At 37.8% G+C, this 17,915-nt stretch overlaps 1 protein-coding gene across 1 annotated transcript in view; it reads left to right on the top strand.

The window, feature by feature from the left end:
• Positions 1-505: 505 nt before the first annotated feature.
• LOC111148008 (neurexin 1) overlaps positions 506-17,915 on the top strand; it is a 1,160,981-nt gene continuing 1,143,571 nt past the window's right edge. The window contains 2 exon segments of the mRNA XM_022504343.1: positions 506-970; positions 972-1,278. Coding sequence (XP_022360051.1) covers positions 506-970; positions 972-1,278 — 772 coding nt within the window.

Here is a 17,915-nt window from a genome sequence, read left to right as displayed (position 1 = left end):
TCCTGGTTCATTGCTGGTTTCTTGTATTTCCCTGAGAAGTATTTGCTTCTCAACAGTCTAACTGCTTCGCTTTTGCCGGGTACCACTGATGGTACCTGGTAGATGATAGTATTTGAAGAGTGAAGCATCTGTTGACACCACTGATGCCCTTGAACTAGGTCATCGGACTCAGATGGATAAGTAACTTCCTTTGGCCTTCTGTTAAACGCCTTTTCCAGAACGTTGCTTCCAAAGTGTATCCTCCCTTTGGTCTGGAAGATCTGCTGCTGCCCTGTACAACTGGGGTCTACGTTTTCCAGTTGGGAGGGGACTATCGGGAGAGAGGGAGGGGTTGCTGGAAGAAGAAGAAGAAAAAAAGAGCTAGATAAAGGAGGGTGCATCCCTCCCACTCCTGCCCATCCCCTTACCCTACTTGTTTCTGGACCCTCATTTCTACATCACGGTGTCCAGGACCATTTTGACCCTGTCGGCCCCGGCACCCCCCCGCCGCACCCCAGCCCCGAGCATGGGGACGGCGCTTCTCCAGCGCGGGGGCTGCTTTCTCCTGTGCCTCTCGCTGCTGCTCCTGGGCTGCTGGGCAGAGCTGGGCAGCGGGCTGGAGTTCCCGGGCGCTGAGGGCCAGTGGACGCGCTTCCCGAAGTGGAACGCCTGCTGCGAGAGCGAGATGAGCTTCCAGCTCAAGACGCGCAGCGCCCGCGGCCTAGTGCTCTACTTCGACGACGAGGGCTTCTGCGACTTCCTGGAGCTCATCCTGACGCGCGGCGGCCGCCTGCAGCTCAGCTTCTCCATCTTCTGCGCGGAGCCGGCCACGCTGCTGGCTGACACGCCCGTCAACGACGGCGCATGGCACAACGTGCGTATCCGCCGGCAGTTCCGCAACACGACGCTCTTCATCGACCAGGTGGAGGCCAAGTGGGTGGAGGTCAAGTCGAAGCGCAGGGACATGACCGTGTTCAGCGGGCTCTTCGTGGGGGGGGCTGCCCCCGGAACTGCGCGCCGCGGCGCTCAAGCTGACGCTGGCCTCTGTGAGGGAGCGCGAGCCCTTTAAAGGGTGGATTCGCGACGTGAGGGTCAACTCCTCCCAGGCGCTGCCCGTGGACAGCGGCGAGGTGAAGCTGGACGACGAGCCGCCCAACAGCGGCGGGGGGAGCCCGTGTGAGGCTGGTGAGGAGGGCGAGGGCGGGGTGTGCCTCAACGGAGGCGTGTGCTCCGTGGTGGACGACCAGGCGGTGTGCGACTGCTCGCGAACCGGCTTCCGCGGCAAGGACTGCAGCCAAGGTAAGGCCCGACGCCTGACCCACCGGGGGCCTCGGCCTGGGCAGGGCGCGGGGAGGCAGGGCGAGGCAGGTGGGGCCCTGCTGGTGCATGGGGTCTTCCTTCTCTGACAGTGCGTTTCAGCTAGTGTCAAGGCGAAGACCTGGTTTTGGCCTCTCTGCCTTATCACCTCCCACAGCTCCTCCTTTGGCGTTCTCTTAATGGTTGAGCAGCCCCATTTCTGGGTTCAGTTTTCTCCTGGGAACCCTTCGTGCCAACCCCGCTTACTTACAGGTGGCAAGTAGAATGACCTCTCCTCTTAGGATTCCTTGGGTTCTTTGTCAGGCTGCTCCCCAACTTAATTGGGCCATGGCTCGCCTGAACAACTGCTGTGCTTTCCTCTGCCACCTCTGAGTCTGTAACACACAGGTGTTCCCCCTAAGATGCAGATAAGCATCTAGAAGATTGTGCACACATTTGGTGAAGAATGAAGTGCAGGAGAGGTTCACTATGGTTGAGAATCTCCACGTTTGTTATTCATGGTAAAGGACAGAAAGGCGGGGGACAGGATTCATAGGAACTGCTTTGCCTTTTATAAGTAAAGTAGAAAGTCCTGCTCCTAGTTGTGGAAAAAGGGGCGTGGGAGGGGGCACATGTGAAGGTTTTCTGGATTAGAGGAAGGAGGGTTCTTGGAATTAATGTTAGTTTCTTTGGTTATGTCCAAGTCCAACTTTTGTCAGTTTAGGAAAAATTATGTGATTTCTGTGATTTCTTGAAGTGGGAGACAGGTCAGCTAATATTTAGAAATGTTAGAGATTAAATAACATATTTCTTAATTAGCAGATGTCTTGGAAAGATAAATAACACAGAAATTTAGACGTTGTTGGACTGGAAAGCTTCTGTAGGCTAATAAACAAGGGATGAATATGAAGGATTGTAAGAGATTTTCTGAGTACATTTAGCTAATGATATTTATCTGAGTAGTGGAGGCCAACCTGTAAATTCTCTTGTTTTTAAGGATTGAAAGTGTGGAATGAAAAAAAAATCATACCTAAGTTTTATTTTCTCCCCTTAATAAATAAAATTCATTCTTGTGTCTCTAATATTGCTCCATGACAATGACCAAGGAAAAATACTGTATAAATACCAAAAAGCCTGTGACCAGAAAGTGACTGATATGAAAAAGATGAAGCATGGATATATTTGTGGCTGAGCAACAGAGATGTCAGGGTTTAAAGTAGATAGTGCATGGGTCAAATCAAGACAGCACATGGATAAATGACATTTATGGCTGTAATTGTTTTTTAAATAGATTAATTATTAAATCTGATTTTGAAAGCTGTGAGGACAAAAGCTGTATGTGTGGCTGAATTTTATTGTATAATGTCTTCTCCTGCTTTTTTTTTTTTTTTTTTTTTTTTTTTTTTTTTTTTTTTTTGCTTTTTTGCTGACACTTCTAAGAGGAACTAGCCCTTGTAAATCTTATTAGACTTGGCAGTTCTCTCTCATCTGACTTGAAGAGAAATGAAGACTTGATAAAATTTGTAATTGTTTAAACAGCAAAGGGAGTTTGTTAGGAAGGAAAAAGCTGGTTTTCAGAAAAAGAAGAGTTCTGTAGCCTTCATGGGTTTATGGAAAAAAAAAAAAAAGTAAAGTGTTATTTTATTATTCTCTGCCTTCATGAAGGTTTTTGTTTTCATTTTGTTTTGGCTTTAGTAATTATAGAAGACTGTGTATTCCATGGACTAGACTGCACTTCAGCTTGGCCAGTAAATTTCCATGGATTTAGTACCAGGCTTTATAGTTAGGTTTTACAAAAATAAAACAGTACATGTTTTTCCTCTCCCATATCTAATTTAATTGTAAATCTTGAATGGAGTAGCTGGTAAATATGATGATTTGCTATATTATAATTTGAAGCTCTATATCTCTTCACTGATTAATAGAAATATATTTTTTAATAGAACATTTTTTTATGGGAAAAATTGCTCTACATATCCCATTGCCACTTTAAAATACAGAGCAGAAAATTTAATGAAGGACGCCTGAGATATAACTTCCTTCCTTAAATTAGGAAACAAATATGACACAATGACAGCTTGTTCTGTGTGGGAGGGTGTTTTAAATTAAAATTTTTATTTTCTTGTGCATTTTAAATGTAGGGATCCAGGGATCATGCATAATCAGGAACACTTAAGAGTGGAGAAAGCGTGGCAAAAGTAATATGTTGAAGAGAAGCAGAATTAAATGTTTCTGAAATGCATTTTATTTTGCCAGTGGATAGGCTCTTTCCATAAAAGGAAGAATTTGGAATTACCGAGATACATAATTGAGCAGTATAGTACCTGATGCTTACAGTAATTCAATTCAGAAAAGAAAATCCATCAGGATGGTTCTGGAGCATTGATTTGTTTTGAAAATTTGATCTGAAAACGGAGTGCAAAGATCACCACTAGTCACGAAAGGAAAACAAAAGGCTGGATTCTTTTCATTATCACAGAAATGGGAGATGGACTGATAAAGGCAGAGTCCATCTGCCCAGAAGGATTGGCTCCATTTTTATGTATTTTCTCTATTTCTTGTGTGTCAAGTGACTGTCAAATAATTAATTGAGAATGGATGCTTCTCCCCACACCAATCATGTATTGATGGCCAGGGATAGGTGGTTTCTATTCAGATGAAGTATGAGCAGAGCCCTGCCTCTAGCCAGTATTTACACTGATTGCCACATCCTTTTTAAAAACTAATTTGAAAACAAATCCACATTCATTAGAGAAAATTTAGAGAAAAAAATTAAAACAAACATTAAATAAGATTCAAATTGTATCTTTTTCTAACCACAATTTCTTTTTTAACTTAATAAAGTCTAATATTGTTTAGTTGCCTTCATATTAAAAATACAGTCAGAACGACTAAAAAGGCAATAATAATATTCTTTCTCTCTTTTTTTTTCTGGCCCAGAATGTCTTGCAACAACTTCTGCATCTATGGTTTTCTAGAATATTTTTATTTAACGAGCTCAGTTTCATCCTTACTCTAATTTATTCAAGCCTAGCAAGTTTTATTTATTTATTTATGTAGTGACGGAAAGAGAGCACAAGAAAGGTTATGTGTCAGGACCAGGTTAGTGGCAGAGCCCGCGTACAAGTGCAGGCACTGTCATTCTAGAGCCCTATATTATCTTCTCTGCTGAATGAGATTTCCATTTTATGAGGGTTGATATTTTTTCAGGTTCAGGGATTATTCAAAAAATATATGTATAAATGGCTGATGAGATAGAACTAACCTATATATCACTTACGTTCTTTGACCCTGAAAATGAGCCTCAGAACTCAAGTATCCAAGAATGTCATCTTTCCTGAATGATAGATGCCTGTGGGGTAGCTTTTTCAGTGAATCATGCTCATCTAAGTGCCCCAGGACCATTATTATTTAATAAGTCTCTACTTAAGAGGACTAATAGTTTCTTAGCAGCTTAAAAGAATTAGTGAATTTCATGGCTGTCTAGCTTAAAAATGAGAATAAAAAGCTGATCAATAAGAAGTAAAGTTATGCTTTTAAAAATGATTTCCAGGTTTCATGTATTTTAGGGTCATTTATACTAAAATTTCATACTAGACTTTTCAGTGTCACTTTTATTTACTTTCCCTATTTGAATGGACATAAACACATACCCTTACAATGGCTAGTTACTAAATATTACTAAACATGGTAGTATGATAGATGTCACTTAATAAAGCCCATGCTTTATATGACTTTACTAAGGTGATCAGATAGACAACCATATTCACTCAGTCATTTCTGCATTCATTTCTTTATTCAGCACATAATGATTGAATGCTTTTTATGTGTCTGAGTAGTAGGCTCAGGTAAAAAAAATGTGAGTAAACTCTCAGAAATAGTTCTTACTTTGCTAGACCTTGAATTCCAATGAGGAGACATAGTTATTTAAAAAGTAAATGGAAACTTAAAATGGTGGTATGCATTTTGGAAGACAAGATACGTACACAATACATTGTATTGTGAGAACTTAAAATAGTGTGAACTAACCTAATCAAAGAAGGTTTCCCTGAAGATTGAGGTTTAAATCTGAGAGACAAGAAGGAGTAAACCATGTAAATGTAGAGGAGAAATACTAGTTACAAAAGCCTGGTATAGGAGTTGGCCTGGCATATTCAAGCAACTGAGAGAAGGCCCTGGAATATGGAGGTCTTAGAGGAGTAGGCCCGGGTCTTGCAGACCCTTCTAGACCATATCAAGGATTTGACTCTTTATGGTAAGTGTGATGGAAAAATAATGGAAAGACTTTAGTGTGGAACGTGTCAAATTTATACTTCAAAAATGTCACTCTGGCCACACTGTAGGAAACACATTGATAGGGGGCCAGAGTAAAAGAGAAAACATTATTTTCTGTTTGTCAGTTAATAAAATTTGTTTAAACACCCACTGTAAGCTGTAGACTGAACGAGGGGAACATAGGGAAAAACAAGATTCTTTCTTTAAGGAAGTTAGAATCTTGTGAGTTTGGTTACATATAGAAATCGAAGGGCATTCATTGTTAGGAACGCTTGATTCTGTCTGTGAAAATTATCAGAACCCTTTCTGTGGATTATCATGTAGTTTCCCCAGATAAACCTAGCAAATCTATAGGCTTTTGGAGCCCACTGGCAATGTCATACTATGTTGTACTCTCCAAGAGCCTTACTCAATATGCCTTTCTTGTGACAGTGTATATTGGTTTATTTTGATTCTAGGCTTTCAGTATTTTAACTGGGCAATAAAGAAAAATATTACATAGGTACTTAATTTTTGATTTATTCTGTTTCAGAATATTTATTAAGAAAGCCTTTAACACAAAAACATTTGTAAAAACTATTACCCTCCATATAAACTAATACATTCATTCATCTCAATCCTATATTTAAATAGTGATTCTTACTATATTTATTCCAGTGTGTAGGTATAGATATCTAATGGGCCTATTCTATTTAAGATTTGTCTTTGAGGCTCTCCTATAAGTTAAAGTTATTTACATGTATCTGCAGAGAAGCTAGGTAATATATTCAAGCTTTAAAAGCTTAAGTAAGATATTCTTACAGTTATTATAAACAGATTATATTTTTTACCATAAATTTATATATATGCCAGTGAATCACGTTCCAGTTTTGGATACCTTTAGAGAAAGTGTGATAATAAACTGATAAAAAAAAATGACTCCTGACTGACTACAGAAAGGACTAACACTATATAATATTTATGCTCTTCTTAGCTGTATTGTGAGAAGCAGCACCCTGAGCTACACTAGTTCCTGAAAAGCAGTCATTGACCCATTCTGTATCCCTTTCTCAGTAAACATTTGGTGGCCACACCTTAACTCCTATAAATGTTCATTGAAAATTATTTATCATAGATACTTAACGTTTTGTTTTATTCTAGAGATATAAAGCTGCTGTTTGAAATTTCTCTGCAAACTTTATTTTCAAGAAGTGCACACGTGTTTTTGACATAATTAAGAACAAGTCATTTTTGCGGTCTAAAAATTTTCAGTTCATGTTCACTTCAGCACATATTCTAAATGTTTAGAGTTTGTTGTTCAAAACAATATTACACAAACCTCATATACTTTTTTTTTTGTGCACTTATGTATAATTTTACAGCTCGGTCCCTTTTCTGTTACTCAAAGCACAAGATTTGGTAAATTTCTTGGTCTTTGCTAGATAGTAAGACTTAAAATGTCCCAATTAGGTTTTGAGGAAGAAAAAGGTTTTTTGGATAATTGTATTAGACCTCTTCAGAAATTGCGTGGCTTTTTTTTTTTTTCTCACTTCTTTTAAGCATAGATTCCATGTGTTCTACTTGAATATGGGAATGGGTGCAGTGCTCTCTCAAATCCTTTTCTTGCCTTGGTATTTACACAGTGTGGGTAAACAGAATGTGGCAAGGTGTCTGAACAACTAAATTCCAGATGTGGCATTGCCTCCAAATCACTGTTAAAAGTAGAGTGAGATCACTGATGCTCTGCATTTCTGTTTTCAAGATTGTAAATCGAGAAATACATAATCAGGCAACTAATACATTGTGAACTTAGGCTAACTTATTTCAGAGTATGAATAGTTAATAGGTGAAAACTCCCAGAAAAACGTGAACATTGGGAAGAAATATCTAATGGCAGCAAGGGTAGATGCCTCTAAAGTGTTGTAAATGTTAATAGTGAAAATGTTGAACATGTTTCTATAAATCCATGTTGGGGTCATTTTAGAGGAAGTTTAAATCATTCATGCCCAATAGTATATATAAGATTTGGTGGAGTTTTCTTATTACACACTGATACATTGGTGCAGATAAGCTGAGTAAAGAGGGCATTCGTCTCCTTGTTTCTTCTTTGTAAAATCTGAACAAATGAAATAATTTAATATTGGGAAAAAAAAAACCATTACCAGTCTAACCATAACTCTCATAATATTCTCCAAATCTACAAAAATATGTGGTTTCTCCCCTCAAATATTAGACATAAAATTATTTCAAAAGGTGCACTAGATGCCCCTCCTTTCTTGGTGCCATAAGCACCTCTTGTGTTTGAAAAAAATTTGAAATTATTCTGTTTAGAATCATAAGTTATTCTAATTATTGTTTATTGCTTACTGAGTGAAAAGCATTGGACAGTGTACTTTGTCCATCTTAACCTTATTTATACCTACACAGTCTACGTGAATAGGTTTTATAAAATTCCCATTTTACAGAGGAGAAAATTGTGGATTAGAAAAGCTGCCTTGCCAAAAGGCACATAGTTCATGGCAGAACTGAAATCCGAGCCCAGGTGTGTCCATTGCCCCAGCAGGCAACTCTGTCCATTATATGACATAACCTGTTTTACTTAATAAACAGCTAGTGGATGCTGGGGATTTGTTTTGTGTTGTCAGCTTGCTGCTGATATGAATGGCTGACTTATAATAAAGACTTCAGAACTGAAGATTGTGGCAGACCCTTACATTTAGTGCCATTTCGTAATGTCACGATAATAACAAAACAGAATAGCTTGTCAGGATTCATTGCACTTTGTTTCTATAACTTGCTTATTTGCTGCTTTTGTTGACCTTCTATTAATATTATGCTTAATGGGTTGATTTTACTTTAATGCAACTAGAAGTAAAGCCCCAGTGTATTGCATCTGAAGAACTACAGTTTTTAATCTCCTGAATGAAAATACTTAGTTTTCACAAAACCAGCAACACAGAATTTGCATCCTCTTCAAAGTCTGGCAGATAACATTATTGAAATTATTGAAGTCCATGGTGATTTAGCACAAGTACAAAGATCTATCCTCATCACATAAGCAGACACTTAGACTTGCTGAGTTAGAATGTGGTTCTGCTGAAGGTTTAGATGATGGTACACTGGGCATTTAATTGAAATTACATAATGAGAAGGTAGTGTCTCTTTGGATAAGTTTGGCTTCCCAACAAATTGCCGAAAATTGAATTCAGGAGCAGTTCTTAGAGTTAGAAAGATGTATTCCCTATGCTATTTCTGGTATATATGAGAAGCTATTATTGGAAAGAAGTGGGAGGAGAACAAGACTGACCTGGCAAGCCAAAATGCTGACCTGGACTCTTGTCTAGTAACTTGTGCTCAAAAATGTCTGGACTGTAATTAGAAATACACTGACGCCACATTATAGGAACCAGTGCAACTTCAAATAGCACTTTCTTAGGGTGATTCCCAGGAGGGATCTGGTGGTCCTAAAGTTAAAGGAGGAGCTTCCAAGAACAGTTGCTTCACAAGCGCCCTAACATCAGGCGGGGCTTTCTGTATTTAATTATAGGCATAATGAATTCTGTGTGGATGACATTCCATAACAGAAACAACACTGATCACAGTTTAGGAGCTGCTGTTGTGGGTGACCCAACAAGACCAGGCCTTGTATGTGGAACCAGCTAAGCTCAAGTGTTACTCAGACTTTGCTGGATTCAGCAGAATGAACTGCCCCAGTCCAGCAGAGGCAAGGAAATTAAAGACTCCTGTTTTTCTCCTAAGTAATGATGTCTCTCTATAATTAAGCATGCCTGGACTTCCATAGGGAAATAGCTGCATGGTAGCATATAACTATAGCCGCCATATGGAAGATAGTACTTTTCAGCTTAGACTCTTTATCTGAACGCAACATTGGTTTGTTTGTTTCCCAGGAAATAATGTGACTATTTAAAATCGTTGCATGTGAACTTTAAGGGACTAAATGTTTAATCTATACAACTGAAAACATTGTAAAAATAGGATGTAACATATTGTACACTGTAAATGTTAAGACATGAACCCCTATTTTAAAAATTGGGTCAACTTCCTGTGACCTAGAGGACTAAGATTTTTAAAATGATGAAAACATGTACTTTTCATATATAAATGATTGTGCATATGTGTATAAACACAGAAATATATACAAAAATATGACATATATAAAAATTATATAAGGGGCGCCTGGGTGGCTCAGTGGGTTAAAGGCTCTGCCTTCGGCTCAGGTCATGATCTCAGGGTCCTGGGATCAAGCCCCACATCGGGCTCTCTGCTGAGCAGGGAGCCTGTTTCCTCCTCTCTCTCTCTCTCTGCCTGCCTCTCTGCCTGCTTGTGATTTCTCTCTCTGTGTGTCAAATAAATAAAATCTTTAAAAAAAAAATTATGTAAGCAGAGAAGCATTTTTTTTTAAAGTCTTTGAAATCATGTTAAAATCTTCACAAATATATTGGTTAAACATATCATTAAAATATGTCTTTATGATTTTAAATAGTCTATGTAATATATATTTTTTTCTACACAAGACCATAGAAACCTAAAAAGTCTGTGTTTGTAGTAAGACACATGACTTTCTGTGACCAGGCATGGGATTTGAAATTTTGAAGTTTTTACAAAGTACCATTTTCATATTATTGATTGACAATATCCTAACTATTCCTGGGGGTTATATGAAAATCTGACTATATTAAGTCTTGCTCTAAGATTGTTCTGACAGTAACCAAGAGTAATTTGCTTTGATGGAATTTTAGCTATCATTATTAAATATTAGTTATTATTTAACTCTTTATTGGAATGAGCCACAATTATGTTCAAACACATGGAAAAAATTAAGCTAATATTAATAATGACAATTAAAACTTTTATCCATAAGAAAACAACAGGGTTAAACTCATTTAATGAGCTCCCAGTGAGTTCAAAATAAGCCAACCACCACAGGGATATTTCAAAAGAGTGATCTGGGTAAAAAACAGCTCCCAAATCTCTCTTACCAGAGTAGTTGGAAAATCTATAAGAATTTTAGTTGTTAATATTTAAAGGAGTTATGCGTAAGTTTTAATATGCCCTATTGGTTAGTTTCTATCATTATATGAGAATTTTTAGGTTCATACATCATTAATTTTCTCTTCCTCTGGCCTCTTCAATGTTTGTTTAGATTAGAATGGTGGAATTAAAATAATATGGCTTTTCTGTTTCCATCACAGTTTCTATTTTTTGGTTTCAAATAACATTTAAAGTTGTTTTTTATTGTTGCTGATTTTTTTTTTCCACTTGAATTTCATCCATTGTTTTCTCTTCTACTTTCTACATTGATTTCCTTCATAAAAACACAAACAAGAGGTAGAGCTTCAAGAGTATGAGTAATTCTTCATCTGGGAATGGCACTTCTCTCTGACTGTTAGCAGAGAGCTGTGCACTTTCCCAGAGGTAATTAGAAATAAAGAATGATGGGCACCTCCCCTTCTCCTAGACCCAAAATGTTATCCATCCTGGACAAAGTCCTTGTTTGTATGACACAGAAAATGCTGTGTTTCTTCCTAAATCGAGGCAATAAAGATTTGGATTGGGGCCAAATATACAATCCTGTAGTGTCTTCTGCCCACAAGGGATGGAGGATGGAAGGATGATGAGACCTCAGGGAAGCTGTGGAGCTCAGGATGTGTAATAATTGAGAAAATGAGACTGAGGACTGAAAGAGGAACAAGAGATAGGAGAAAAGAAGATGATTGGGGAAGAAAATGAGTGCTGGAGAAGAAGGTAAATTGAGAGAGAGAGAGAGAAAGAACAGAATTTGAAACAACAAGAATACTAAGAACTGGTGAATTAAAATAAGAAAAATCACACATCTGGTTAGTGGAGGAGGGGACTAGAACATGAATTTCTTGACTGCTAGACCTGAGATTGCACTGGAGAGCTAGGAGGAGGGAAAAAGACAAGGACAATACATTATCATCTAAAATTAGAGTCACATAAAATATAATCATTCCTTAGTATGTTCTGGCAAGATGTCATTGGACTTGATCCTACGAACAACAGGGACAGCAATAGCAAAATCTTGCATATCTCATACCCTGTGCCAGGCACTATTTTAAGCTCTTTACACATACTAATTCATTTAATCCTCCCCCAACCCTTTAAAGTAGGTGCGATTTCCCCCAATATACAGCTGAGAAAACTGAGGCACAGAGAGATTTTTAAAATCACTCCATTCACACCCTGGGAAATTGCACAGTTGGCATTCAGACCAGGGCTGTGTGACCTCCTGAGGATGTGCCCTGAACTTGTAATTCGTTCTTTTTCAATAATAACTGAATGTACATCCTCCACACTCTTTCGCATATGAGAACTTGCCCTGTGTCCAAACGATGCCTGTATAAACCAATGCAATTTCATTTTCTCTCCCTCTCAGTATTCCATCTAAGTGTTTAATAACTTTTCCTGGGCAGAATTTCTTCTTTAAATTTAATGAAAATCCTTTCTCTGCTGACATAAATTAATTTCTTCTTGTTATGTCCTCAGTGGAAATAAAATTCAAGTAGTCAATATCTCCTTGAATTATCTTTATCTGTTTAGGAGAAAGAGTGCTGTCTTCACTGAGCTAAAAATGTTTCAGATCCCCCTTCTGTGAAACTGATCTGACATTCAGCCTCCTTGTCCTAATAGCCATCTGCTTTATTTATGTTACTCATGTTTCCTCTACTAACTAATGCTTTTCCAATTCTTAGTTCCCCAGACCTGGGATAACCCTCCCTTTTGTTCATCACATGCTGCACTTTCATTGACTCCCTAACCTTTCCTTTTGCTTCTTTCTGGCTTACTAATTTCCCATTATATCTTGAAAGTACCAAGATAGATCTATATCTATGTCTATGTCTATGTCTATATCTATCTGGGCAGAGGGTTCCTGAAGTCCTTAGTAGGTGGTTGTTACTTGGCAGTTAAAAAAAAAAAAAAACAAAAAAAACAAAACCTGCCTCTTACTAGTGTCTGTGGATCAGGCAGTCTAGAATTGTGTAAAGGGAAAGGTCTTGATAGCATTGCATTTGTTAGCAGGAAAAGTAGGCCAGAAAAATATGAGTTGACAGACAGAAAAAAGAATTTGGACTAAGGAAACCTGGCAGTGGTAGTCTGGTCCACAGAGGACTACACAGTAGAAATGAATTTGAACAAGAAGTGTGTTGATTTAGGCCTAAGGAAAAAAAAAAACACCATTTGCTTGTAATTCTAGTATAAATGTGAGAACAGCCTACAGAAGTGGGGGTGGGGGTGAATCTCTATTCCTGGAGATCCTTAAAAATAGCTTAGATACATGACTAACAGTTTTAAATTGCTTAGGATTTCCCTTTCTCTGGTCAGAGGCTTGGACCAAATGACCTTCAGAATACATTTTCAGCTCTTATATCAGTTACATAAACAATCAAACTTTTTGGAAAACATTTAACACACAAATCTCTCAAATATGAGATAGAAATAACCCAAAACAGTCCCCCACCCCAACAAAAAAGCCCAAATTATCCACTGGCAACAAACAAACAAACAGAAAAAACGACTTTAAAAAGTATCTGAAGTTGTAATTCACAGATGCATTTGTTTAAAATACAGCATTAACTGCCACAAGAGAACTTAGTTCATGAATTACTTCTCAGTTGCCTTAACCTGCTGTTGCTGCACATTAAGTGTCCCCGGAGTAGACTCTGGGCAGGCTCTTGGCCCACATGCTTGCCCTGAGCCAGCTACTCTTGTCGTCCTTTCTACACAGTGGATTGCCCCAGTTTCAGGTTTCCTTGAATGTGTTTAAGCTCGAGTTACAGCAGCTACCTGTGTCTCAACTCAGTTCACACTTCCGCTTGTTCACTGTGCCTTCTCTAGAGTTTCCTCCCCAGACTGAACCCAGCCTCCACCAGGTGTGGTGCTCCTGCTATGCTACCCAAATTTGGGCAGCGTGGCCATGTGATGCCCTCCTGTATCCATCCTTTTCTGTGTCAGTTACTATTTCTCTGGGAAACAGATTTGGATGGGAGGGTTTTGGCACTGATGTGAATTCTTCCTGGAGGCAAATGGAATGAGAAGGCGAAAAAGTAATTTTTTATTTAAAAACAAAAGAAAATAAAACCAAAACAACCACAACATTAAAAAACACGTGTTCTTGGGCATTCTGTAATGTGCATGGTTTCTTAGTACAAGTCACTTGAGCCAGAAATCTTGTCTCATCTTTGAGCCCTATGTTTTTTGCTCGTTGATGAATTCATGCATAATTCCCAAACCACTTACTAAGAAGCTGTTCTATACATGATGAGATCTTAGCACTTACGTAGCTGTTCACCTCTGTGTTCTCAGTCCTCTTGAAGTCAAAATTTGGAAGCACAAACCAAAGTGTTGAAACCTAAATACAGGTATAAAATATTCAGGGAGCAACAATATGAATAAAACTTACTATTAATCACAATGTATGAAGACCTATAATAGGGTGCACATGTGTACAATTTAGTGATACTACTGATGTCCTCAGTTGTAGTAAAAATGAGCTTTGCTTTTGAAAAATCTAAAAATCTACGTGTGTTGGTATGCCTATAAAGAGTGACAACCATGTGGATCCTTTTAAAAATTATAGTTCATGGATTGTTTCACAATTTGAATTAGGTTACCATAATTTCAAATTACTCCAATCATTGGATTTTTCCATACCACAAGAAAACAGTTTGTGGTGAGTCATTAGGTACTTAGGATAGGTAGAAAAAGCATCAGATTAACAAATACTTTTTTGGCATAAACTAAACAAGGGAAACTTGTTTTATCTTTTGGTGAAATACTATGTTTTAGTTCACAACTTTCAAAGGGAAAGAAGTCACATTCTAATGGAGTACGCTGGCAGATACATGCCTGATTGCATAAATTTGTTGCATGAATGCAATAAGTGCTGTCACCGGTGTGAGCAGATACAGTCATGTGCTCTCAGTAATCTAAGTTCACTTGATTCTGCTGATACACTGTTTCAGCTTCTCCTGTTCACCCATCAGGATTGTTGTTATAATTTTTACTACTTTTCCTAATCCCAAGCAGTACTCCTCATTTCCCCACCCAAAGTCATCCCTCTCTACTACTGGGATGGTCTTTTAAAAATGGTATTTTTCTTTTGGCTTAAGGATTAAGGAGAAAGCACACATTCTTAAGAGTGGCACCAAGTATTTTTTGAAATCTCTGTCTGATCTTTCCAGTCTCATTTCTTACCACATTCTCCCAACAGAAGCCTTGTGATGGAAGCCAACATTATTTGTATTATGAATAATTATGGTATTTACATGTCTTGGAGCCCTTTCTAGTGCTATTCTTTCTGGACCAAAAGCCTTCTGTCTACCCTGAGTGAAATTCTACCCATCATTCATGACTCATCTAAAAGATCTTTCTGAAATTCTCCCTGATGTTCTTCTCTGACCCTCATGCAGAGCAAATGCTGGCTTTGTGTTGATCTTGGTTCATACAATATTATACTCCACACATTTTATTATAGTTATTTAACACCCCACCATATTTCTTCATGTGATTCTAAGTCCCCGGGGGAGCACTTATACTCCTATTTATTACTCTGTTATATAAGTAAGAGCCAGCAGACTAGCCCGTAGTAGGAGCTCAATAAATGTTAGTAAATTTAATTAGGTTCAAGATTTTAAGAAGAAAATATTGAAGATAATGGTCAGAGAAAACAAATAAGCAGTTCTTTAAAAGAGAAATACAAAAAGCCAATACGTATAGGAAAAGAAGCTTGATCTCCATAAGTAAAGCAAAATAAATTAAAATGAGGTTGTTATTTCTTGCTTAGCGGATTGAAATTAAAGAGCATGATTGTACACAGTGTTGACAGAGATGTGGTAATTATAGGCTCTCTTATGCTCTTGCACATCTTTGGTTGGAGTGTGAGTTACGACAACTGTTTTTAGGGGAAATTTAACAGTAACTATGACAATTTAAAATGTGTGTATCCTGGGGCACCTGGGTGGCTCAGTGGATTAGGCCTCTGCCTTCGGCTCAGGTCATGATCTCAGGGTCCTGGGATCGAGCCCCGCATCGGGCTCTCTGCTCAGCAGTGAGCCTGCTTCCTCCTCTCTCTGCCTGCCTCTCTGTCTACTTGTGATCTCTCTCTCTCTGTCAAATAAATAAAATAAAAAAAAAATTAAAATGTGTGTATCCTTTAACAGGGCAGTTCCCCTTCCAGGGATTGGTTTTAACAGAAATACCTGAACAAGTCTCACAAATGTATGATTGCAGGTACATATTGCAATCATCTGTAATGGTAAAAACAAATAAGTGGAATCAATTCAAAGATTAACTAACATCGTAATTAGCTAACTAAACATTGGTAGGCCCACATATAATGTCTCACAACACGATATAAGTGAGATAGATCTATATAAAGTAGGATGAAATATGTTAAAATATATTGGTTAGTAAACATGATCAAATTGCAAATGTACACACATACATATATGTATAGTATACACAGCTGGATTGTATATATATATATATATATGTATGTTTTTATGTAAAAAAGTAAATAACTTGTAAAGATCAGTGTTTTACTGTCTTCACAGAGAGGAAAGAAAAAAATCTATTTAAATTGCTGTAAGATAAATATATTTGCAAGTACTAAAACTAGATTAACAAAGGACGTTGGTGACTCTCCATCTTGAGGGATTTTCAATAAGATTTTGAAATGTCAAACTAATAGCCCATTTCAGAAGATCAGACTCACTCTATGATTTATCAAGGATTTGTATTATCACTCTAGATTGAACATTCTGTTATAGAAATAAAAACAGAATGTTCATGTTGTCAGAACAAAATATGGCATTAACCATGCAGGATATATTCTGAAAGAATATTACAGAAGAGAGAATTACAGAATTTCAATCCTATATAATTCCAAAGATTGATTGATCAATTGATTATTTATTTATTTAATTAACTTGTATGCATTTGTCAGGCTGTATGATCCTTCTTCTGGCATTTAACAGAGGCATCCTAATAAGGTGCATGGTCTGGAAGCAGATAGAATATTTCTTCTCAGCAGAGTGATTTCTGGTAATGTTCCATTTACAACATTTCCCCCTGCCCTCATCTTCTCCGAAAGGAAACTTGAGAGATGGCTGAATAAGTCAGCATTGAGTCTCAAATTGGCTTCATCGTCAAGTGTATTATCATTCTTGTAATGTCTTCTCTTCCTAATGGAACTTCTAGAAACATCTGAGAAGTTCCAAATAACTGACAAGGCTTGTGTGCTTTACTTCATACACGTGTATGTTATCAATAATTACTTAGTTGACTCTTTAATTTGTCTAAATTTGTGCAGGCATGATGGAAACTGACAATGCAATTTTCCATTGAAAATTGTAACTGGATGACTAAGCTGAGCAATTCACCTCCTTCCCATTCCTTTTGTACAGATATCTTATGCTACACTAGGATGCCTATACTTTGAAAATAGCTCATCTATATTCATTCACCCATGCATATAAATTGATTTGCATGCTCATTTTGCAGTTTCCAAATATGCATTTGTTGCATAAAGTTTTCCATATCTATCCCAAAATGGTTCTTTCACCTCTTCCTCAGAGATTTAGTTGGTGTGAGCCAACTACACATGCTATTAAGGTGCCTGTGCAACTAAATTTCTTTTTTTTTTTTTTTTAGATTTATTTATTTATTTATTTGACAGACAGAAATCAGAAGTAGGCAGAGAGGCAGGCAGAGAGGCAGGCAGAGAGAGAGGAGGAAGCAGTCTCCCCGCTGAGCAGAGAGTCTGATGCGGGGCTCGATCCCAGGACCCTGGGATCATGACCTGAGCTGAAGGCAGAGGCTTTAACCCACTGAGCCACCCAGGTGCCCCTGTGCAACTAAATTTCTATAGAAAATGCTAAAAACCTGTTGAGGAAAGACAGATCTTTCATTAGTCATAATTTCTAGCTTAGATCTGGCCTTTATGGGTCAACTCCTTGAAATTATTCAGGGCAAGATTGAAAGTAAGTGGCAAGAATTTGTTTAGATATCCAGATTATTTACCAATTCATGATTTCAGTAGGAACTAAAGATATTTGGTAGAATGATTAATTGATGGATTATGTATGTATATATATATATATTTTTTTTTTTTTCTCCCACCAACTAGCTAAGGAAACATTGGTTTCTTTCAGTATCTCTGATTTTCCCATTTAAAACAAAACAAGACAAAAACGCAAACTAAAGTTAAAACAATAATGTGATTTACCTCCACAAAAAAATCCTAATATTGTTACTAAAAATATAAATTTCAAGTACAAGCTTTTAAGAGTCTAACAAAATGTTTTGTGACTATGACCACTTACTTTAAGTTGAGAAATTATCAT

Source organism: Enhydra lutris, unplaced genomic scaffold, assembly GCF_002288905.1.
Source record: "Enhydra lutris kenyoni isolate GAN:26980312 unplaced genomic scaffold, ASM228890v2 scaffoldscaffold18, whole genome shotgun sequence".
NCBI lineage: Eukaryota > Metazoa > Chordata > Mammalia > Carnivora > Mustelidae > Enhydra > Enhydra lutris.
Note: the sequence above shows the minus strand (reverse complement) of the source record. Positions and strands in the feature narration are given on the sequence as shown.